At 40.5% G+C, this 25,798-nt stretch overlaps 1 protein-coding gene across 10 annotated transcripts in view; it reads left to right on the top strand.

The window, feature by feature from the left end:
- The first annotated feature begins 6,235 nt into the window (after positions 1-6,235).
- The window catches only part of AFDN (afadin, adherens junction formation factor), a 115,596-nt gene continuing 96,033 nt past the window's right edge, over positions 6,236-25,798 (top strand). For all 10 annotated transcript variants that reach the window (XR_009933067.1, XM_062490215.1, XM_062490212.1 and 7 more), the window contains exon 1: positions 6,236-6,577. Coding sequence is in view for 9 of the 10 variants with exons in the window: in XM_062490215.1 (XP_062346199.1) it covers positions 6,464-6,577 (114 nt within the window). In the remaining variant the exon portion in view is untranslated. The remainder of the gene's footprint in view (positions 6,578-25,798) is intronic.

Genomic DNA, 25,798 nt, shown 5'->3' with positions numbered 1-25,798 from the left:
TTATATTAATGTTTTCACCTACAAGATTCCTGAAGTATTTGTTTTAAGGCTGAAGCTCTCCACATACAGAACTCACGCATATTATATGAGTTAAAAGAACCACAATTGCTGGACCAAAGAAATTAATATCCATTACATTTTCAGCTCACTGGATATTTCTACATGAAAATCCTTTTGGTGCTTTTGGACCTGTTCTAAAAAAAGTGAAATAAAAACAAGAGAGCCAAGAGTATGTTGACCCAGTTTGCTCCCAAATCAAACTTATCTAACAAAAACTGCTCAGATGTGGCCAAACAACTTCTGCTAGTAAGTGAAACGTACATAGGAGTTATAGTCATTGTGTGAGTGTGAAGGAAGATTAAAATTAATGCTCTTTTAATTTTCTATAGAATGTATGCTTTGAAAGGCGTTATTTTTTCAGTCGAGTAATTATAGGGTGGAGAGAATGTGAGGCTAATGGCAGGAGGTTAATTACATGACCAAACACCCACTACATCTTGCTCAAAGAGCCCTGAAATTATTACACATTGTTGTAACTAATAGCCTAGTCTGGACTGCTGGTTGGAGGACTACCCTCAGCTTAAAAGAAACGTATAACTTCTACCTAAGAATCTTTACTATTTTGAAAAATAATGGTGTATACCACAGAGAGATTAGCTAAATTTCTGGATACAGAAGATGTCAGTTTATTTACATGGTCCACTTGAGAATTTTACATAGACTGTATTTCTTATGGCCAGGCAATTTCTCATCTTCTTTCACAATGCAGCAGTTGGCAAGAATATACTTTAAAGTAGAGAACTGTAATTAAAGATAAAAACTATCAGAAAGCTTTTTTCATACCTGCAGCAGCTCTGAACTTCACTTTAACTGATTTAATTTTTGATTATATTGGATAGGGCTAGGAGATACCATTTGATAATCTAATGCGTATACCATTAAATTTATCCTCCACACTTCTGCTTTGAAAAAAACACTCCCTGGATGTAAGGAGTTTTCAAGAAAAACATTCAGTGTTTATCTGAATACTGCAATATATTGCCGCATTAAGATCACACTGAGTGCTAACCTCTCACTGGGACCTGACTCTCATGTGCTTCTGATTTCCAGGAGATGCTCACCTGAGGACAAACACACATCTTGCTGAAGTCAACCTGAATGTCCACATGGTACAAGACGGTCAGACTCTCATCCACCATGTTGAACAAGGATCACAGCACAGTTCAGTAAAGACAGGATAAAGGCTGTCTTGTGCTCTCAACCTATAAACACAGGTATGCCTGAGCACCCCATCTGGCAGAGGACCCTGCCTTGAAGCCAGATGCACAAGAAGAATTTCCAGGCTCTTTCTCTATTGCTAAATGGTCCCCATGGCCATTTCAGCATCCAGATCCACTCCTTCATGCCCAACTATCCGTAAGTTAAGTGGTTAGCAAAGTCTGGCTGTGAAATGGATAGTTCATAGACAACTCCCAAGCATGGACTAGGAAAGACCATGTGCCAGCAACCACTCCAGCAGGCAATTTGCATGCAGCCACTGTTTTAGAGCTAAAACAATTTTAAACCATGCACATGGTCAGGCTAGGTCAGTTGGCTGCAGGGCTAGAGAAAGGTCCTTGCATTACCTATTTTATTAGTGCAAATATAACTCTAGAGGTTTTGATCCCAGAAGTGTTTGCTAACAAATTACTTTGAAAAATCTGTACATAATAATAATGAAGTCTCTTCCTTAAGGGAAGTTTCTTGACAGTTTTTGCAATTTATCTATACATAAACCAAAAAGTAAGATACAGTTATTAAGATAGCTGCCAATTTTTACAGTTCTATGCTTCCCTCTCCCTAAAAATAGAGCAAGGATAATTGAACTGAAAAATGTAAAGATTTCCAAAACCCAATTACATAACTTGCCACACTTCCTCTGTTTTCCCCTCTTACTTGTATTTCAAAGAGGTCAAGGTTATTAAATATAGGCTTCTGCCTTAATATAGTAAGCAAAGCAGGAACTAAACACATAGTAAAAATTATTCATGTAACGGGAATTTGCTCACATAGCCTGTAAATATTACATTTACCAATTTGGATGTGAAATTGATACTTTGATGGACACAGTGTATGGAATTCTTGTAGGTGAGATAATGGCGCATTAAAAAAACTTCTTTTCTTTCCCTGGTTTGTGTGTGCCTATAGTGCCCAAAGCTGCATCCTCTTCTGGATAATTTATTTTCCTGAGTGGGTGTGTTATCCATGTAGAGACTGCAGTTTGATGATCCAGGTTTGTTAATGTTGCTCTAACATAAGGTTTTTCACTGCATTATGCAAAATTACAGCTCTGGTAACTCTGCTCTTAAAACACATGCACACTTGGGAAGCTATGAGAAGGGTTACTTTAATAATTTCAGTCTTACATATGAATTTATAACTTTCAGTAGTGTGCAGACTTACACAGCGTGGCACTATACATCAGATGCATGCTGCCTCAGAAAATTAATGCTGCATTCTGGCAACCATACGGGCAGCTGGCAAGTGGCCAGGAGACCAGCAGAGCATGACCTTACCTTCATGCAAACCTTCCCTGTGCAAGAGAACTGTTTGCATGGACTGCACTAGGCAAGGAGCAGAAATAAAGGGATCCTGTACGTGGTTGTTGCTCGTAACCATCAGATCCCGCAGGGACCAACGTATGCCAATGTGATTAATGAGAGGAGCTGCACAGACAGCAGACAGACCCTTGTGGCAGATAATCACGTGGGCACTTTTGTGACTTTGTGATGTCCAGGGAACCAAGATGATAGTAAAGGCTTCCTTGTATATCTATGTTTCTTCTTTATGGTTCTCTCTTCTAGTTGGCGCCCTCACTTGTGACAAAATTTTGCTTGCAAGCTCTACAGGGAAGGGCATTTGTCTTATTTGTTCTGTAAAATGCATATTATATATTGAGTGCTGAACAAACAATCAGAATAATGGCTTACAGTAGCTTAGTTATCTTCAGCACCTTGAAAAAGAACACTTCAGCAAGAAAAGAAATTTAAAAAATTACCATCCCTTGCAAGGAAAGCAGTTTTTGTTTCCTGTTCTTTTGCTTCACTTACCATATTATTTCTTATCAAGTATGTGATTTTCTAAATACTTAAATCTAACTCTGCCACCAGCTTCAGTGGGAATACCTGTAGGTATGATAGCCTGAATTAGAAACTCCTCAAATAGGATTGTGTTCTCACTGCGTAAATGATAAAAATATTACAAATAATAGAGAGGAGAATTTAATTCAATGGTTTCAACTTTATGCGTTACCTTAAATGGAAGATGCCTTGAGGACAGTCAAACACACAATCCTGTTTATAATGTATTTCATACATATAATGCTTTCCCTCTATAAATATCTCTAATTTTTTTACAACTGTTCACAGGAATCATGCTGCTCTGCAGGCTTTACAGCAGCTGTTTTACTTCACATTGCAATGGCCTATGGAAAAAAAAAATAGGGATTGTAAGTGAAACAGCACACCTTTTCCACTGTAAACTAGCTGGTACACTGTAATTTCATGATTTAGTTCCTTGCACACTTGCTTTTCCAAGGAAATCAGGGCTTATGTTTTATCTTCCACAATACAGTCTCTGTGCTGGTCCTGCTGGTTCACTTAGACATCTAAATTTTTGTCTACACCGGTATTTTTCTTAAATACTGATTCTATACTAAAGATGCTGCCATTTGACTGTTGATGGCAACAACTTGTTCAGCAGGTACAAGCAGGTCTGGTGCATTTCAGTGCTGCTTCAGCACTGACCAGCTCATGGCAGAACTAATCAGCAGCATAATTGCTGCTGGTATCTGACCATCAGTAGCATTTCCATTGCTGCTGCTACACAGAAATACATTGTAGTCACTTGGGATTTCTGAGAAGTGACATCTAAACATTATTAGCGCTCTCCAATTCTGCTCTGTTTGAGGGATTTGTCTGTATCCAGGCTGGAGTCTAGCTATGGTTTAGAAATGCTGACTAGACACAGTTAAAATAGAAATAAATTCTCAGCTAATTCTATACACTGTGTGGGTCCAGCACAGTGATAATTTCATTCCTGGTGCTCCCTGGGATTTGAAACTCCAGGCATGCCAGCATTGCTGAATCAATTACTTTCAGTAGCCAATGTTCCCAGAACAACCACCTCTTTTTCCCAGGAAAAACAATTTTATCTGTGTAGCTTGTAACAGCAAAATGTTGATCTATGCACACTCTGTACCTAAGTCTCCTTTCTAATCCTGAACCAATGCAGCCACTGTTTCTCACCCTGTGAATTGAACCAACCCATTTCACCAATATGCAGACAGAACCAAGCATATAAACCAGCGCACATTCTGCAAATGTCATCTGTGACAGAGCATGCAGATATCTGCCTTGGATAATGAGCTATCACATCACAGATTTTATATGGTTTCTGGCAGGCATTGCAAAACATCCAATGCTATCTGGTAGCAGACTCTGGATTTGGAAAAAAAATCATCAGCCTATTTCCCCCCCTTCTTTTATATAAGAAGAGTTATGTTTGATTTTTCCTTTTCTCTACACTTTTCATCTAAAAGGAATACACTATAGCTTTAGTATGATGGCGCTACAAAAACGTGAGGTTTTGTGTGTCCCCCCCACTTCCGCTAAGTTCTCCAAGGGCTCTCAAACAGGCTTTCAACATCTCCCAAAGTCTGGGGCCCAAGAAATAGAATCCCCTCCGTCCTTGGAACTGGAAAGCCTGAATATGGCACAGTTACATATGTAGGGCAAAAGTATAACTGACCTTCACCTGTAAAACCAGAACTTCTGGTAGTTATACAGGTGCTGTCCTACTGGATAAAAACAATAATTTAATTGCTTAATGTAGACAAGGCCTCTGAGGAATCTACTTCTTTAAATAACCCAGCCAAATCAAAACTTCATCAGCAAAACTCACTCTTCTGAACTCCTTCAGCAAAGAGGAACTTGAAATACTTAGTCAGGTGTGCTAAAAGGAAACAGCATTTCTCCCTTTTTAACCATCTGAAGAAACAAAAAAAAAGATACATGCTTGACAACTGAGTTCAAACAGGATCGTTCAAGTGCTAAGTTTCAGAGGATGCCCAATGCACCACAAATATGACCGCTGAACTATCAGGATGCATTACTTCTGCGGGTTAAGAAGCAAAGCCAGACGCCCAGAGCTGGACTGAATTCCAACGTCCACACAATGGGCGATGCCTCTTAGGGCCAACTGACACGTTTTGTGAGAAACCACAGAAAAATGACGTGTCTAAAATCCATTAAAACGTATCTGATGCTTTAACTTCTTATCAGGTTCATATCAAGCTGTGGAAATTTCTGTCAATATAGCCTTTTGAGACCACTCCTTGCACGCGGCGGTCCCAAAACATTCCATAACCATCGTCAAACGCAGCAGCGACCAGGGCAGCAGCGGAGCGCGGCTCTCTTGGTTGTGCCGAGGCACCGGGGCGACCCGCGGGCCGCAGGGCGAGGGGGCGGCCTTGACCGGGAGCCACCCCCCGGGCCGTGCCATGCCCTGACCTCCGCCCGCGGGCAGGGAGGGCTGGGCAGCGGCCGCATTCCCGCCCGCCTTAGCGCGGGGAAAGCCACGGCGGGGCCGCGCCGGGATCCGCCCGCAGGGTCTTTGTTCCCGCGTCCGCGGTGGCTCTTTGTTGGTGCCACGGCCCGACCGCGGGCCCCGCGCTGTAGGCGGCGCCCAGCGCTCCCGCCGCTTCTCCCGCGGGGCCTCCTGCCGGCATCGCGCTCCCCGCCGGGCCGCGTGTCCCCGGCCGCCGTGCGGGGGCTCCCGCTGCACCTGGCCGCGCCGCGCCCCGCCCCGCCCCGCCCCGGCCACCGCCGGCCCCCGGCTGCCTCCTCACGCCGGCGGGACTGGGAGAGCGACGGGGAAAGGCGGGACAGGGAGGGCACTCTCCGGAGGCGCGCGCCGGCGGGAGGCGACGGCCGCCGGGAGCGCGCGCAGGCGCGCACGCGCCCGGGAAGGGGAGGAGGAGGAGGAGGGCGGGCGGCCGGGCGGGGGCGCGCACGGCCGGTGTGTGAGGGAGAGAGCGAGGGGAGGGCGATCCCGGGGCGGAGAAAGGCGGCGGCAGCGGCGGCTTCGCTCGGCTCAGGACAGGCGAGCGGCCACAGGCGCTGCCGAGCCGGGAGATACGGCAGCCGCTGCCGACTCGGGGCATCCTTCCTCTTCCTCCCCGCCCCCTGCCCGCCCTTCCCCCTTCTCTTTCTCTCCTTCCCCGCTGTCCGCCGGGGCTGATCGCAGTCGGCGGCACAATCCCGGGGCGTTTCCGCGGCGCTCAAGCCGGCAGCGGCCGCGGGGAGAGCCGGTCCCTCCCCTCCCCGGCCGGGACTGAAGGACCCACCGCTCCGTCCGGGGCTCGGCTGACAGGGCCCGGCCCCGGCCCCGGCTCGGCTCCCCGGCGGCGGCGGGCACGGCGAGGATGTCGGGCGGCGGCGGCGGCAGCCGGGAGGAGGAGCGGCGCAAACTCGCCGACATCATCAACCACTGGAACGCGAACCGGCTGGACCTGTTCGAGATCAGCGACCCCACCGAGGTGAGCGACCCCGGCGAGGGCCTCCCGCCCGGCCGGCCCGGTGAGACGCCGGGCCAGGCCGCGCCCCGCGGCAGCCGGGCCCCCGCGCCGCCCCCCGCCCCGGCCGGACGCTGGAGCACGGGCTCCCCTGCGCTGGCCGCGGCCGGGGCTCTGCTCCTAGGTGGGGAGCGAGCGTCGGGCCCCTCGCCGTGCCCGGGTGAAGGCAGGTTGCAGTGGCCGGAGAGAGGACGGGAGCGAAGGGCCGGAGCCCTCCCCTCCTCCCTCTCTTCCCTCCCGCAGGCACATGCCGGCCTGACCCTGCGGGACAGGCGGGCTCCAAGGCTGGGGAGAAAGCCGCTGGGAGATGGAGGTGGCGAAAAGGGGCGGGCAAGGGCGAGAATACAGGAGCTGCCCCCGTCCCGAGCCCGACACCGGGTACCTCCGTGGGCTTTTTTTTTTTTTTTTTTTGTCTGTCTGTGACTTTAACAGTATCGACAGGCGGCTGGCTGGTGGAGGAGGATTGAGAATCCCGGTGCCGGGCGCTTTTTTTGTTGCTAGCTTTTTTGTTTCTTTAAACATTCGTCTTTGTGTAGAAGGCGCCTCTTGCAAAGCAACCTGCAGCTTTATAGTCCGGCAGCTCTCTGGGCTGCTGGTGCAATCCCTGGAGTGGCTTTCCCAGGGCGTGACGGACGGAGCGCCTTGGCTCTCCGAGCCTGCATGCTGCCAGCCCACCGCCTAAAGTAAATACCAGGAGCAGGTTCGTAGACCCGGGTTCATATGTTGTACTGGAAAAACACAGGGGGTCATTTCTGCCGAATGAAGTGGGTGTTCCTGATGGCCGAGAGAGGCTGGGTTTTGTCCTTTTTTTAAAAAAAAAAAAGGAAAAAAAAATGTAGTGATCAAACCACACCCTCCCGCTGCCCCTTGTCATGTTCCCTTTGGCTAGTTCGTGCTGCGCGTCTGGTTTGAAAGCGGCGGGGGGGGGGGGGTAGGGGGAGGGCTGGGGACGCAGGTTACAGCCCTGTTTGTGTGTGGTATCGGGCTCCCTGCTTAGAGGGTGGAGGCTGATCATGTGCGTGTTCCCGGGGAAAAGGAGGAAATTCACACTTGCTCTTGGCCTGGCCCTGGTTGTTTATTAACAGAAGCCTCTGAGAAATCGCGTTGGCTTGGTCTTGGAGCTGGCTCCTGTTTCTCCACCTAGGTGCTTCTTGCTAGCAGAGCCACAATAAAAAGTGTTGAGAGCACTTCTAAGATTAGGAACTACGACACCTTCGGGTATTTTCACTTCTGCTCATTGCAGACAGTTTCTTGAACACAAAGATGACGGTTTTCTGTGATTATTCCCTACATCTTGGAAGATTTATCGTAATTAGAGTTCCTTGATTGCATTGCTTAGGTTTTAAGAGTATCTTTGTGTGGCTGACAGTCACTGTCTCAAAAAACACGGGCTGAAGCGAGTGTCAGTAAGCCTTCATGACTGTGTTTGAGAACATAGCACTGTCTTTGGAATTGCAGGTTGACTGCTAACTGCCTGTGTCTGAACTTCTTGTCTTATTAATGTGTTTGTCCATTCCCACTACATTCTAACTCTAGCCTGTCGTCTTTGTGTTTATGGCAGACTGTGCTTCTGTGGTTTTGTTAGTAAGTAGTTTAACAAATTATACTTTCTTTAGGTCAGCCATGCATATTTATTAGCATAGTTAACTAGAGTTTGCACAAAAGTTACCAGCTTCATTATGGTTATTATTGAAAGAAAAATTAATTTTGCTTGCATTCACTTCACACCTCTGCAGTTAAGCCTCTGGAGCTGTAGAGGAGCATGCTCACCACTGTCAGTGATGACCTCTCACTTGAGCTACTGAAAGGAAAAAATGAAGTGCATGCATAATATCCTTGAATGTATGAGGTCTTTAGCCTACTGGTTCTAAAAGTGTTTGATAAGACTGCAGATGCATTTACATCAGACTGGCAGCAGGGAACAATTTTACAGATAAAGTATATTTTCCTTCCAGATAATTACACTTACGAATGTTCACATTTATTTTCACTCTTACCCTGACCTGACACAAATTTGGCAATATTTTCAACCCAGATGATGGTGTGATTCACGCTGTACTATTTGTCAGCTTAAATGAAAGCCCTTTTACTAGACTGCATGGGAACTGACAATCCTCTGTTGTTTCCCTGTTTTTCCAGGCTCAGCTTGACCATAAGGCACATCTTACTTTTTGTAGAGACTGTAGCAACTGTGGCATCTATGAAGATGCAGTAACCTGGATATGACTTTCACCTGTGTGTGCCTGAGCTGGGTCAAACAGAATAATTTTAAACTGTCCAGACATAGTTGTTGGCCTGCTGGGTTAACTTCCTAGCCCAAACTGCAGACTATTATCCAGGAGCTGCTGGTTGGATGTAGAGTTGATCCCTTGTAGAGATTCTTCAGGCATTTCGTCAGTGAAAATAACCTGGTTTAAGTGACTTGCCTTGTAACTTTGCTATGTGAGAGAGTAGGATTTTTCCAGAGAGGATAATCACAGCCTTAATAGTGGGTTTCAGAGAGATTTACATTTTTGGTAAAGCAAAGGAAAAGGGAAATCTAATGTAAATTGACTGGAGTGCTGACAGTGTTGGTTGTGCAGTGACAGTGAAAGGAATGTGCATGTGTCCAGCTGATGGACCTTGGTATTAGTTTGAAAGGTCTAATTCTTTGGTAAGATACAGCTGTTCCCACTCCATTAGATCCTCTTTGCTTTTAGTGCAGCATGTAAAATGTGACTGTTTTGAAGGTTGGACAATATTTTGAAAGTAGTTAAAATGTGCGGGGTTTTTTTCAGATAAGTGGTTAATGAAATTAATCTGTTTGAGTTCCTGTTAATATTTTATTGAGTAGACTAGTCCTAAGGGATTAGAGATATACTTGTTTACTTGCCTCTTGTGAGACTTCAGGTATATAAGACATTGAAAAGCAAAAGCTTTGGATAGGGCATGTTGAGTTCTGTTACTAACTTCTTAACTTCTCTTGGACTCTAGTAGTTAACTAAGTCATTCTGAGCTGCTTTATCCCAGCAGTACAGAAATGAAAACTTTGTTGCATGCTCAAAGTTGAGTATTCCTCTCTCTGCATCACATTCTAGAAAAGCTGAAGACTTCTTGGGAGTGAGGGTTTAATATCTTCACTTGCTTTCACTGAAGTAATTTGTGGACTCATGTTTGAAAGCAAAATGGAAATTTAAAATTTATTAGGTGTTAACCTATTTGAACCATTGTTGCTGTTCTGAGAAATCTGTTAGCTTGAATTATTTTACTCTGAAATATTAAATTTCTTTTTATTCAGAAAGTAGTTTGGAGAAGCTCTGTGGCTTGAGAAGCTTATAAATGAACAAAACCAAAACTCTGCTTTTACTAGCAGAAGTTTAAATGATAATGTTTCAGGAGTGCTGCTAGGTACAGGCCTTTGCTAAAGATGTCTGTAATACTGGTCATAATTTAAACTTAATTAAGCTTTACTGTGTCTACTTTAACTTATGAGGCAGCTACTCACTTTGGGAAGCATGAGAAAAGTACTGGACTTCTTGGGGGAAGGTGGGGTGAATTATGTTTTTGTTTGTAGATAAATTAACAGATCCAAAATGAAATAGAATGTTAACCCTTTTCTTCAACTGTTTTCCCTTGCCCTTGTACCAAATATTACCAAATTTTGTGGATGCTTTTTCACATTTTTTTAGATTTTTTTTTTGGTTAGGCACAGAAACACGGTAAAGAGACTTAGAAAATACTTAGACCTTTTGCAGTAGGAGATAAAATGATGGTTTGTTCTTGATTTAAGTCTTGATTTAAGTCTTCAAGCTTACAGTACCCAAAGTTTTCAAAAAGGAGTAGGTTTGAGTAAATTATTTTGTAATAAGTGCATAGAGTTGTTTGGAAACTTGTAGATAGCAAATTGTTTGCATTTAAATAGTTTAGCTTTTTTAACCTTCTCCTTTAATAGAAGTGCTATCTGGAGTTCATTATATGAAACAAGTGCACATGGATATTTTGGGTGAGGAGTGGAGGGCTGCTGTAGGCTATGCATTTATCCCTGATTGAATGCATCTAATAAGATGCCACGTCTGAATTAGGTGTTGGTTTCATCTTTAATGTATGCTTTCATAGCTGTATATGAGAGGAAGACAAGTGTTGTGTTTTTTCTAAACATGGACTGTGGGCTAGGAATGTGAATTGCATTTAATTATTTTGAGATAGATACTTTTTAGAACAAGTGGGGGTTTTTTATAACAATTGCCCAAGGGCTGGGGGATTGTTGTCAGAAACATTGATCTGTTGTAGTTTTGTTTTCTGATGGAGAATGTTGTTCTAGACTAATATATCTCTGTGCTGGTAAAAGTAGAAAGGTCTAATCAAAAAGCTCAGAGAAATAACATGCTTTGCATTAAAGAATAATTCCTGAGACTTTGATTTTTAAATGGTCATAGTTAAAAAATAAAAAAAGGAGTTTCAAAATTCTTCATGACTATATGATTATTTTTTGTCTGAAAAAATTTATATGGTCTTAGCAACGAGGTATTTGAAATAACCCTTCAGAATATGGGTGGGGCTTTTTTGTGTTGCTTTGTTAGTTTTTTTTTTTTTTTGTAATATTGACTTCCCATGTGTTGTGTTATATGTGTTTGCTCTATTCAGTATGTTTTATATTGTTTTTTTTTTTTTCTTTGAATATAAGTAAGCAATCTGTTAACAGAAAATGTTGCACGATACACTGTATGGCAGGATATTTTAGGACTGATGGAATTTTTGTCTTCACTTTTTTAATCACCAGATCTGATTCTGGTTCATTAAGTGTCAAAGGGAAGACTAGTTTATGACATGAACTTATAGCCTTTTAATGGTAGTTATGCAAGCTTGTTATTTTAATCTAGTTAAACCAATAAGAAATGGGAAATTTTAGGTTTTAGCCCCCCTGCTATTTATCTGCATGGTTGCTCAACCATAAAATGATCTCACCCTTTTAAAAATCTGGCTGAGGCTTTTTTTAAGACCTGCTTTTAAAATTGGTAAGCTATTGTGTTATGGGTGATACTAGTAGTAGAAATGCAAGTCTGGAGCTGAGGAAACACCATCTAAATGGTAGAAATGCTTATGCCACCTCCACTAGTTGGATTCTACCACTTTGAGTCGTTTTAGCAAGTGCAACTCTTCATTCCATACAGACCTCAAGAAGCTGGTAATATATCTGAAAATACTGTTTCCAAACCTAGGGTATGGAAAGTAAACTCTGCAAAAAATATTTAAACTAATATTCAATCAGTCTGGGAATGTAATTGGAATCCTGGAGACTGATGCCTGTGTTTTTTAGTGAGCAGAATATTTTTCAGTAATTGCTACCACTAACCAGGCACAGTTCAAGAGATGAAAACACTTAGGCATTAGTTAGAGGTTCAGGATTACTAATTGCACTTTACAGAGTCTGTTGAGCTCTAGTTCTGCATTAAAATGGTTGGAGAAAAGAAGTCAGGGATGCAGGCCTGCTCATGTGCATCAAAAGGACTATTCGAAGACCAGTTTTCCTTTAATTGAGTCAAAGTGAATAGTCATTACAAATTAAGTGGTAGTATTCTCTAGAGAGTCACAATTATAAGTTTGAATTAAGATATTGACCACAGTCTACAGACAACATAATGTAATGAAAATAATTCTAGGAAGAAGTTTTAGGCTGTGCTTTTAATATTCCTTATATAAGTTATTTCTTGAGTTAGTGGCTAATTAGGTCCCTACAATTCAGGCGTACTGGCTTTAAGAATTCCCTCCTGATGTGTGAATCTGTTCCCTGCCTAAAATGCCATTGACAAGCGTTACTTTTCATCTGAAAACCCCCCAAGTCCTCTAGACACGTAAGGGATTTGCTTTGTTTGTACAATTGTGTTTTTTCTGTCAAAATAATTTCTCTTTCAGAGAGGTTAAACCACGATGGAACACACTTTTATGATTTTTGTGGGAAACCTAGCTTTATAAATCATGAAATTCTGCTCTTGTGTCTAGGTGCTTTTGTCATCTAAAGGGGGGTAACAAAAACTAAAACTTAGCTGGAAAGTGATAAAAGTTGAAATGAACTGGTGTTGGTGTTAAGGCTGTAGATTATAAGAAGCCACTCTTATCTTTGTGTCGATATCTGTTGGAGTAGTTGCTTTGCTACAGATGAAGGAAAATAAATTGTAGCTGTGCAAAAGTCAGAATATGCATAATGAAAATAACTTTCTTTTGACCAGTGATTCTGATGAAGGTGGAATTAAGAATCACAGTGTGAATTAGTAAACTAAATTTTGTGATAAACTTAAGAGAAGTCTAATTTAGCAGATATTACAGGTATGTAATGGAGTGTTTCCTCTGTCTTTCAAAGTGACCTTCATGCTAATGGAAGCCTCTTCTGAAGTGTATTAGAGCAAAACACTATTTAGGTAATTGTTGGTTTTTCAAGATTTTTTGGCTAGGAAGAATATGTACATGTGGAATAGATATTGAGTGATGCTCATTTCACCTTGTGAAAAGGCTGAAGCTGGTTAATTTCTGCTGTTAAGGTTGTTAGGTAGTTAAACCTAAGACATAACTGATAGTTATTCTGGATACATGTATGACTTGGCTCATCATTGTTGTTAAACCTTTTGCAGAGACTCCCCCTTCCCCTCAGGTCTTTAATTGTGAGTAAAAAGTACTGCTTTTCAGTAACTGTCCCTGTCTGGAAGCTTGATAATCTAAGTTGAAAACTTGAGTCAACGGAGATCAAACTCTGTAGACATGGTTCAGATCTAGCAGTAGCAGTCAAATTATTTTCCTGGACTGTATTGTGCCTCATGAACTTTTGCATAATGAAGATGTATAACATAGTAATATAACTTTTTATAGTGTAGGGATAAGTTTTCCACCTGATTGGTTGCCTTCAGTCATTGAATTGCAATTCTGCCTTTTGCTCCTGTCTAGTTTGGTTCTCTAGTAAGACTGAAAAAATCTGCCTTGACATGAAGTCCAATGTTTGTTACTTTTTTTTTTTCTTTTTAGCAATCACCTGTTTTTCTCATACCTCCTTATTCTACATGACTTTAATGTTTTCTCATGTTAGGTACCTGTAACTTGCTAAAACCATTTCATGTAGTGCTTTAGGATAATGGTCGTCCCCGTTATGGGTATTGCCCTCAAGGTTATAAACTGATTGTTACTGTATATTTAATTGCATTTTCTAGATCTGCCTTCTTCCCCTGTGGGCTCACTTGTAAGTTAGACAGCTCCTCTTCAGATCATTTTCTAGCACAGATACTCTTACTAGGGAGCCATTCCTCGTGATTCTTGTTCATTCTTGTGTCCTATGGAGATGCCCTCTGACTAGATGCTGCTTGCTTCATTTCTCTGTGCACTCAGTAGGGCTCTTTATTGTCCTGGTCTGTCTTCCAAAATTTTATTGTAGATTACTCATTACTTTGGGAAATTTCTTTAGAGTTTGAATACTGGGAAAAGTCCTAGGACTAGGGATGTCATCTAGAAGATGAGTATAGGGTGTTAGTTTTTAAGAGGAAATTTGTGCTTAAATGTAAGTGTAAACTTGGTTATGTGTATTTGTAATTTGTCTTTGAATTTCATCATATTAATGAAAAGAGTCTGTTAGAGTTTGATTGTACTGATGAAATGATGTATGCTTCTGTAAGTTTGTTCATGTCACCTCTTCCAGTGAAGAGCAGAAATTACGCATCATCAGTTTTCAAAGTTTTAAGCTTTTATTAAGTGGTGCTTGGTATATCTTAAGAATAATTATAAATTGATTTCCAATTTTACTTACGTATTCCAAGAGTATAATACAGATTTAACTTTAAAAAATAAGGCTTACTGTAGTGATTCTTTTTAAGGACATTAGAAAACCAGCTGGTTTGTTATGGAACTGGAAATTGAGTATGTGTTTGGCTATGATTCCTAATGCTAGGTCAACTCTTGGGTAAATATTTTGGAATGGTTTTTATGCACTATGGTACTAGTTGATAGAGAGTGATGGCGTTCTGAAACAATGGCTGCAGGGTGGGTTTTTTTATTTGGTCAGTGTTTTCCTTACTACTTTGATAATTGGCACTCTTGTAACTAGAACTCAGGAATATGAAAGCTCTCACAGAAACTACCTAGTAATAGATGATAGTTTCTTGATGACCTGGTTTAAGGCTTCCTCATCGTGAGTGGTGTCCCAGGACATGGCTCAATATCAGGCTCTACTGTGTAGTAAGAGCACCTTTCATGGTGTGAAAAAGTATGAGTTGTCTGGCAACAGTATTTATTTGGCCAACAAAGTATGTAGCTCAGAGCAGTATCTATGAACTAAGATTTCAGTGCGTAGACTTCTCAAGCTCTCCACGATGCATTTAGTAGAGCTTTCTCTTTGTTAGATGACTTGACTTGTCAGTCCACGCTCCTCTATTTTCTTAGAGGCAAGATACACAATTTGATGTCAGTGTCATGCTTTTACATATGTTTACATTTTGCTTTTACCTACATTGTATTGCTTACAAAACCCAGTGGAAGATCAGAATCTCACTTTTAATGAAAATTAGGGGCTGTTGGATGGCCTGTGGTTGAGCAAGAGTTGAAAAGCAAAGAAACCCTTCCTCAATCTCTAAAACAAGAAAAGGTCTCATTCTCTCTGCCCTGCACAAGATGCTCTACTTAGAGCAGCACATCAGCTTGAAATTGAAAAGGGCCCTTTAAACATTTTGTTGTCGTTCTCAATTTTAATTAAAAAATAATTATGCCATGTTTTTAATTTAAAAAAACATCAGGACAATGCTGTCTGTGGTACAGTGTCCTCCTGGATGGGAAAATGTCTATGTGGAAACAAACAAAATTGAGGCAGGTTGTGTTCTAGAAAGCTTTACATTGCTAAAATGGTTTTCGTAGTGTCACTTATTTTGAGAAATCTGGTTTGCATTCATCTTCCATGTACAGTTTGATAATATTTTCTGTGTTTGGACCATATCCAAGAGTTGCATACTTTTTGTAGAATGCTACGAGTTTTATTGGGAAACATGTAAGTTGTTTCCACTTAAAGTGATAGCCTTACTGAACATGAAGGCTACTTACTTTCAGTGTAGAAGTTTTAAGACTTCTTTAATAGTCATTGTATGCATTCTGGCTGTTGAGAGATTGAGATAGTTTCTTTTCATATCTGTAAAAGGAAAATGATCTGAAAATTGTGATGGAAAGACAGTGTTTGCTAATAAAAACTTTGCTCAATCCTGCTAATTGATTTTGATTGGTTTGCCTGTTAGGTCTGGTGTTTGCTGTATAGTGAAGAAGGTCAGAACTGGAATTACTTAAGATTACTGCATTTTGTGATCTAGTTCTTTAGCTTTTGGAAGCCTTTTAAAAAATAAAAGGCAAAACAACTCTTTCCTTCTTTAAAAATCAGTGAAATGCTCTAACAAGGCCCTTCTTTGTTTTGTGTGAGATGTATTGTAATACTTTTGATAAAGTCTCCAGCAATACTGAAACTGTATCTAGTATTTCATGAGAGTTGTTCCTGTTGCCATAGCGCAGCAAGGACTGTTTCAATAAATTCACTTGTTATGCCTATAGCAAACTGTTTTCAGACAGATAAGGATTGATATGTAGACTGGAAAAAAAAAAAGAAAAAGAGAACAATGAAGTACTTTTATGCACTTAACTGCTGGTATATTCAGCAAAGCCATCTACTAGCATCCCAAAGAGCTAACCAGCCCAAAGTGGTGACATTATTGCAGTTCTAGGAAGTCCTCAATATATGAGCTATATTTCAATATTTGCAGTCTGTCTCAGGTGTTCTAGACATTTAATAGGGAAAGAAAAGTGAAAGAGAGGACTTAGCTCTCTCCTGGAGACTTTGTCAGGATTTACAGTAAAACATCTAGTTTTCTATTACATTCTGATTTCTGCCTGTCTCTAGCTTTTAACTAAAGGTGACATGTAAGATAGGATCTGTGATGAAATTAGTGTTTGAATTTTACAGTTTTCAAAATTCTGGTAGAATTTTCTGAAGCAATAATCAACAGCATCTCCTAACATTCTGATACTGGCTCAGTATCTTGAAGTTCCATTAGAAGTTCTGAAAAACTTACTAATTTTTATTGTTGAAAATGAATGGTTTGTGATTACTACAAGTTCCTGAATACTTTTGTTTCACAATTTGCTTTCTCACCTGCATTAAGTTTAAGATTGAACTAAAAAAATCGGTGCATCAAATTTTTGAGAGATTAGATGCATTTGAACACTTTGGCTTCTCAAAGTAGTCTTCATTCATTTTGAGTGATGAGTGCTAAGTGGCAGCACAAAAATTTGTAGCATTGTACCAATGTGAGACAGTCATGTACTGAAGCTCAAGTGTAGTACAATGCTGATACTGGTGGTTTGTTTAAAACCTTTTGAAACTCAGCATTTAATTGCCTGTCTTATCTTCAGTGTTCCACACTTGTCTCCAGGTCTTTGAACATTTTTGTGTGTATGGATGCTCATAAATATCCGTGTATATAATTATAAATGCACTTACCTAGTTCTCTCAGTAAACCTACCTGTACTGAGACCTTTTCTCCCTCATTTCCTCCTACATGCACTCTGCACCAAAAATCTTGCATCCACAACCTTAAATCAGACACTCCAATGTTCTACTTTCAGGGGAAAATGCCAATTACAGCAGTCTTCAAATGTGTTTGTCCTGCTACGCTGGCTTCATAGAGCAGCCTTATGATTATCTGTCTCTGTCAGAAGTTTCCTGAGGTTACAGATCAGCCATTAAATCCTCTACACCTGCCATGTGGACTTTGGAGTGGCCTTGCAGTTGGACCTGTTTGTAACTAGCTACTCAGTGTGCTGATGGTGGCTGTGACACCTGGATTTTCTTCTAAGGGAGTGCTTTTTCGCTTGTTATACTGTTATAACCATAGATACTTTCCCCTTATTTTGAAGAGGATTCCTTTTAATAGGCTTTCAGCTTGTGTCATCTCTTCTGGATATCTGCTAGGTAGAGGCAGACTGAGTTTTCTGGATTAACTTTACACTGAATTCCTTAGCTGCTGAGAAGGAAATCTTGCACCAAGAGGAAAAATTCCTTCCTAACCACCTCAGAAGTAATAAGGATGGTACTAAGAGCATGTAGAGCTTAATTTATCCAAATCCTGAGGTTAATCAGCATGTTGTTTATGTTGCAAAAGGGTCTGGACAATTTCTCTGATCCTTGATAGACATGCCATTTTCCTCGTGTCAGCTGTCTCATTCTATGGCAGTATCATGATGTTATCGGTAGTAGTAGAAACCTGCAAGCAGAGTGAGATACCAACATATTTCTGATACATTTATATCCTTCATTTATGAAGTGAAATGTTGAATAGCAGCATTCTTTGTCGTGGCTGATGGATGTGTGAGTAATCTGAAGCTATTTCCACCTCAGCAACTGTAAAAGAGGATGAACACTTTAACAAGTGCACACGCTGTGTTCTGCAACCACTTCTTCACCCACCTCTCAGCACTTCTGAGGCACAGAAAGAAAGTGGGCAGTGTTGACCCTCTTCCTGCCATCACTGCCATCTGATGGCTGTCATGGGGTTCTGTCTTCTGCCACGCAGAACTGTCCATCTTTGGTTCTCTTCCAGCTCTGTGGTGTTGATGATACTGACTTTTACAGCAACCACAAGTACATGTTAGCAGTTAAATTTGTATGCTGCTTTTTACTGTGGCTTTCCGGAGCTTTGGCTAGCCCTTTCTCTGCCTTATTCTCTACCCCCAAGGTTCGTGTGACTTAAACATAGTTGAACATTGGTGACATTTTTAAATTGGTGCTTAGTCTATTTCAAAAAATTATTTCTATGTTTATCTACATGAAATCTAGGTAAAATTAAAACCAAAAAACAAAACTTCAACAAGTTTAGGTTTTTCTAAAGCTTGCTACATTTGTTTTTGGGGAAAGGTGCTTACTTGAAATATGCAAGGAGACCTTTTCCTTTAATTACTGAGCTTTCTGGTTTGTGTATGCCAGTACAAAATAATGTGGTAGTCTGACTTTTCCTTATGTTGACTATCTATCTAAACTGGTTTTGTAGATAGAATGCTATCTATCTAAACTGGTTTTGTAGATAGAATGATACATTTTATTGATGTAATGAGCAATTTTGAGTCTAATTCTTGAAAGTGGGCAATGGTCATTCAAGTGTGTTTGGAACGGAGTTATGTTACTTGTTTGTTTTTTTTTTTTTTTCCCCCCCTTAGAGTGTTTCTCCAAGTTGTTGCTCTTAGCAGAATTGAGGGTTGGGACCAGATGATTTTTAAGGTCCCTTGCAACTCAAGCCATTCTGTGATTCTAAGATGATATTTATTTAGATCATGCTTAGTTTGTACTTGTGAGTAGCTGTATCATCTTAAATTGTCTTGGTTTGTGTAAAAGATGTCTAACATTCTCACGTTGTTATCATGCTTCCAGGACAGTAGGATGGGAAAAGTGATGCTGATACATGAAGTAATGTGTTGAAAACTGTTGTAAATTTAGTTACTACACAACCAGAAATAGAAGCCATATTTTTATAAATGTATGCAGTTCTCTAGGTTATCTTAATTTGATATTGCACCTTATAAAGCACAGGGGGAGTACCAGCACCATCACACCATCTCTGGGTTAAATCTGAAGTGAGTTGTATGGGATAGCAAAGAATTTCCTTTTTCTCTGCTGGGGAGTATACAGAGTGTTATGTATCTTCATAGAAAACTTGAATAATTTTCATATTTGGGATTTTGTTTCTTTGTTTCAGAAATACTTCTGTATCAAATGTACATGAGACTGCCTCATTTCAGTAAATAGGTAACTTAAGTTCCAGATTTGATGAATCAAACTGCTAAGGAGTCAGAATGGACCTTAAGGATCACCTGATAATAAACCCACGTGCCATGGGCAGGAACACCTCCAGCTAGACCAGGTTGCTCAAGGGCTTATCCAGTCTGACCTTGAGCACTGCCAGGGGTTGGGGCATCCACAGCTCCCTTGGAAACCTGTTCCAGTGTCTCACCATGCTCACAATAAAGAACTTCTTCCTATTATCTAATCTCTTCCCTCTTACAGTTTGTACACATTACTCCTTGTCCCACCCCCAGAGTTCCTGACAGACTCCTTTTCCAGCTTCCCTGTAGGCCACCGTCAGATATTGGCAGGCTTCTTGAGATTTCCACACAACCTTCTCTCCCAGACTGAAAAATCCAGGCAGAATAGCCCTAGCTTTTTTCCCTAGTGATTTCCTTTTTCCACATACATAACTTTCTGGTATGCTAACATCTTGTAAGCTGTTAATTAAGGCAAGCATATATGTTTTATTAAGGTTTTTGAAGTGAATACTGAATACAAGGAAATTCAAAATCCTGAAATGCTTTGCAATAATAATTCTAAAAATTAAATCTTTTTGAACGGGTTACTCTAAGAATGTAATCATAAGGAAAGTTTGTGTTTCATTGTGGCGAGCAATAAAAAATGCACAGAACAAATTATATGGTGTTAACTAAGAGTATGTAAAATGAGCATGTGTTTTTGTTTTGTGGTTTGGGTTTTTGTTTCATTTGTTTTTATTTTTACACATATAGAACATATTTGTAGGAATAAGTCTGGAAAAGTTTACTGTCCTCAGTAGTAGAGAAATATGCATGCTGTAGTCAGCATATATACTACACTGGGAGACATTATTAGTTGTTAATTAAAAGGAAAAGAAGCTTAGATTTTAAAATTTCTTTCTACTTCTGCATGCTGCTACGTTTGCCTCTTGACAATTTTTGTTTTGGGTCATCTTCTCATATTCTTGTGTCATATTCCTTCAATAATGAGAGGATAGGCCTCCTAACTTTTCTGTGTTAATCCTGATTTGCTGCAGAGATTGTTTGGCTAATATCAGCAGTTAGTTAAAGCCTAAATTGTTTCACCCTGAGTCAGAGTATACTTGAAATCTTGTACAGTAGTATCATTTATGCCTTCATTAACTATGTGTTAATATCTGACTAAGCCAAACCAAGTTACTGAATGCTTTTGTAATCTGAGCCTGTTTAAACTCGAAATAGTCCTGTTCACAGTTAATCATCTGCGTTAATGTTTGTATTGTGACTTGTCCTTGCTCTGTGTGCCACTCAAATGACAGTCCCTTGATAAGGATAAAATTAAGGGTATTTGATAGAATTGTGTTCTAGAGCAAGAAAATGCCTCAAAGTAAGCAACCATTTAATTTTCTGATAGTTTCTTGCAATGTAGAGATGGCAAATAGAAGGTGGGAATTTAACTAAGGATAAGAAAGCATGTCGCTGGCTGCAAAAATAACTCCTGGGCAGAAGTGCAGGACTTGTTGAAAGTAAGAGTTCATGCACAGTACGCTGGCCAAAACATTCTTCTGGCAACTCCTGATTAAGAGAGCTGTAGCGACCACTTTTATTAAACCAGTGCTACATGATAAAACCAGTAATTTGTGCTTCTGGATGTAATCCGTAAAATAGAGCTGGTGGCACTTTGGTAACCAAATGTTCTGTTTGAAGGTGAAAGGAGCATTTTTATGAGTAGAGTTCCCCTGAGCAAAGTTACTTGCCTGACTTGGGAAATACTTCTCACTTTCTTATTCTATATTTTAAAAAGTATATAATAATATTCTATACAAATAAAAATGATATATTTTTGTGTGTCTGAGGCATATTACAAAACAATTCAGTTGCAAGTATAAAATTGCAGTGTAAAATTTACTTCAATATATTGAAAGAGTTAGATTGTATTCTCAGAATGAAAAGCATTTCAAGCATTTCTTTCATAAATGCTGAAGTATATTCCAGAAGGCTGAAATTTACATAGGACCAAATTATACTTAAGGAAAAAAAGGATTGCATTGCTTTAATGCAAATGCATTTGATCTGGGCCTGATTATTGTCAAAATCTGCTCCTTGAGATGACTTTCTTCTTGAAACAAGCATGAAAATTTTCAATGTTAATTTTTGTAAACCTTACTGATGATGAAGAGGGGGTAGCATGTGGGACAGGGGGTAATGGCACGTCTAACTTCAGTAGTTCTTTATCATAACTTAAAAGTGAATGGGTATTGGAACTACCATTTCTGACTTTGATATTGCAAATGAATCCCTCTAAGTTTGTTGGTATGGATCAGTCCAAAGAGAACAGCTTGCAAAATGGACACCTACCTAAATACTTACAGAGAAAATTAATGCTTTTTCTTCTTTGTCATTCAGAAGAATGTCTGAAAAATTTGTCTTTAGGGAAAAGATGTTGTATTTGCTGGCCTTGAACTCTTCAAGGATGGGGTATCCACCACCTTGCTGGGCAACCTCATAGTAAAGAATTACTTCTAACAACTAATATAAATCTAGTCTTCTTAAGTTTAGAACCATTCCCCTTAGTGCTGTGCAGTACATACCCTTGTAAAAATTTCAAGTTTCTCATAGCCCCCTTTAGGTACTGTAATGCTGCTATAAAAATGCTTCCCTAAAGTCTTCAGTTCTCCAGGCTGAACAACCCCAATGTCTCAGCTGTTGTCATAGGTGATGTCATATCAGCCCTCTGATAATTCCTCTCTTGAGCTCTCTTTTATCTTGGTCTACCCCACTTTCCTTTCTTTGCTTTCTGAGTTTGTTTTCTTCTGATGGTCTGTTGCTCTGTGGTGTTCTCAAAATCAAGCTATTTGCTGTGGTTAGCTTGTGGTTATTATTGTTGTTGTTATTATTATTATTATTTCTTCCACCCACTCCTGCCTTCCTGTGCCCTACATACCCCATAGCAGCTATAGGATAGCAACAAATATGTGTGGTGGTAGTGGATCACTTCCCTTGTGTCAATCAGATGCTTGTCTGGAGCTTCAGGACTGAACTGCTTTCAGAAGTAACATGCAGAACCTATGGAAATCTCACTCGTTTGAGGATGTAGGGAAGGTGGGGAATATTGAGTTTATTTATTTTTTAAAAGCCACTTCTTCTGTGTTTTTGCCTTAAATTTCAGTTTTCTCTTGACTTTTCTGATCTTTCGTTGTTTTTTGGTTATATAATCTTTCTTGAAGATGGAACTTCTGTGTAAAAACAATTGTTATTTCAGGCGTGCAGTTCATTTTATCTGTATTAAAAGTGAAATCATTATGCAGTTCACTAACTACAAAAGTGTTCTGCAAAAGAAAACTTCTCAGATGTCAGTGAATAGTCAAGTAGTGAAACGAGTTGCACAGGGAGGTTGTGTAGTTTCTGTCCGTGGAGATTTCTAAGAGCAGGCTGGGTGAAGCTGCAAAAGAGCCTGATAAGACCTCAGAGATGACCTTTCTTTCACCAGGAGGTTTCTTTGGAAACTCCTGTAAATTCCTTCTTCCTGAATTATTCTGTAATCTTAGATGGTTCCATGGTGTATATACCCATTCCAGTTTATTTCCAATTGTGATGGATTGCATTGCATTATTAATGACTCTTCTTATGTGTAGTAGAGCCACTTATGTAGGCTTTACTGTCTCTAATGTCTACCAGTTGGGCTTGTACCTGAAGAGAATGTTATGCTGCCACTTAAACTACTTCATTGAGCTTTTTTTCATCCCTTCATTTGTCATGGCCCTTCTTAAGACATGCATATTGGGCTATCTCAGTACTGGGAGCTCTCCTGTTGGTGCCTGGCTGCTGTAACAATTATTGTTAGCTGAACAATTAGTTATAGTTAACAATTAATTTAGCTGAACAGTCTTGGAAAATTAGCCTGTCCTCCACATCCTCCTCCAGATGTTTAAATATGATCCTAACACACTTTCATTTGGAATAGATCTCAAGAGATTTCTAGTCCAACTTCCTGCTTGAAGCACAGGTCAGTCCTGATGCCCCTGAGGGCTTTTCTCAGAAGGTGTTGTAAGGACCAGTAACTGCAGTAACTCTAGGCACCCTCCTTCACCGGCTTGACTGTCCTAATGGTGGAAAAGATTTCCTGTATAGTCAGCATAAAGGCCACTTTTTTCAGCTTATGTCTATTGTTTCTTGTCCTCCCACCATTCCCTGTTGATCACTGCTGCACTGTCTTCTTGGCCTCTTTGCCAATCCTGTGAGCTGCTTTGTAGGTCTCCCCAAAGCCAGTTCTTTTCCAGGAGCAAGAAACCCAGTTCCTTCTGTCTCGCCTCCTAAGATGGTTTTTCAGCCTCCTGATTATGCTCTAGCTCTCTGCTGAACTTCAGCTTATTCTGTCCTTCCTGTACTGACAGCCCAAGACCAGAGTGATGGATATAGCAGTACAGTTGTTTTATTTCACCTAAAGCTTGTATTCTTCCTGTTAAAGCAACTAAGCATGATGTTGACTTTGCTGCCAGGGCATGTGTCTGAATCATCCTTAGCTTGCTGTCCACCAAGATTCTCAGGTTTTATTTAGCAGGGCTTCTTTCCATCCAGTTGTTTCTTAAGCCTGTGTTGTTGCAAGATATTTTACCTTTCAGTGTCGGGACTTTCCTTTTGGCCTTGTTGAATTCTGCTGAACTGAAAAGCTGCTTAAAACCTCAAGCAAATAACCCCACCTAAACCGCCACCTTGAAGAATTTCCTTTGGCAAAAAAACATTTAGGCATGTATTTGAAGCTTTGAATATTGAAATGTTTAGATTCTTCCTGAAGTTGAGCACAGCATTCTTCTACCCATCCTACACAACCTTCAGGACTGAAAAGACCTTAATGTTTCAGGATCACTTTATGTATCCTTTGACTTACACTGACAGAACATCATTGGCTTATCTGTCCTGTGTGATAGGTTGCCCAGGGGAGATAGGATGATCTCCTAGTGCTGCATGATGGGAAATAAGTTGTGTAAATTGCACACAGTTCTGCTCCCATTTTCTGCTTCTTCCTTCTCCAGATCACATGCCTGTATTAGTTACTGGAGTAGATAGTTGCAGTGAATGAGCTGTGCTGGATTATTTTTGTTGATACGTGTTTATTTGGAATAAAGATTTGCTTTCACTCCTGATTATTGTTAGTGTGTAAAACTGTATTGGTACAGTTTGGTGTGTTGACTAGTTCAATTACTCATACTCAACCTAATGTTCTTTGTTTTGAATTCTGCTGTTGGGATAAGGGTCTCTGTGTGATGCTGAAAAATAGGCCTATGCTGATAGTGTACCATTTTTGATGGAAGAAACGCTGAAGTACTAGTTTGAAAGTAGATTATAAGCTTGTCTGGCCGCAGATGTTTCTAGCTACTTTTGTATTTCACTGGAACATTTTTGCTGTTAAAATTTAAATTGCTGTTTTGTAACTTGGGGAGCATTAATCTGTTAATTCTGCAAATTTTTTTAGGCCGGTATTAATATAATAGGAATTTTAAACTGAAATAAACCAAGTAAGAAAAATCTCAGAAACTCAGCATTAAACTGTATATGTTGATACTAATTTTAAAGAAGCTTTAAGTCACCTTTTCTGTGCGTTATGTTTGAATCCATTTTGATCCAAACTTGCTAGCCATTCTTATAGTAGCTAACTACTACTTTGACTATTAATGCCAGATTAATAGTACAGATGCTTGTTCTAGGATTTCCTTCCAAAAAACATGGTTAAGAAGATTTATTGTACACCCTGAGAAGTAATTAGATCAGGACTGGTTTGCTTCAGAAGTTGAGATCAGAATTGTGAGTTCCTCAAGAAGAAAAATATCCTTCTGATAGTCTCCTTTCATAAGTGGAATCTGCTCAGCTGAAGACAGTCATGGCAGCGAGTGGGGGGAGGCTGCCTAAATTATGACAACATGAAGTCTTAATGCTGGGTGAACAAACTCTGGAAGGGAGCTGTTGAGTTGTATTCTGTAAGATCAGTAATCATCTGCTCTCAGTTCCAGGAATGAAGCTGCTGCCTCAGCAGCAAATACAGAAATTAATTGTTTATTTTTAAATTCATTATTCCAGACTAGGGTGTATAGGAAGGGTGAGGAGGAAAGTAGTAATGTAAAAGATGCCTATGTGATGATTAAGTATTCAGCTTTTCAGTTGTCTTTTTGTTGTTCCTACCTCCTCCCGAGTGCACACACCCAGTCTTGTAACTGATGATCTGACTGACCTGCCCTCTGAAACTTCCTTTGCTCTTCTGTAAGCAGGCAGTGGCAACCCTTTGTGAAACAAAGAGTAGGGCACTACAGTGTGAAGGGGCAGTATTAGTTTGGTTGCTGACCTACCAGACTAGATTTGTTCTGATGCTAGGATGAGAAGTGAGCAAGTGATTCTTGACCATATCAA

The sequence above is a fragment of the Cinclus cinclus genome, chromosome 3 (assembly GCF_963662255.1).
Source record: "Cinclus cinclus chromosome 3, bCinCin1.1, whole genome shotgun sequence".
NCBI classification, from domain to species: domain Eukaryota; kingdom Metazoa; phylum Chordata; class Aves; order Passeriformes; family Cinclidae; genus Cinclus; species Cinclus cinclus.
Note: the sequence above shows the minus strand (reverse complement) of the source record. Positions and strands in the feature narration are given on the sequence as shown.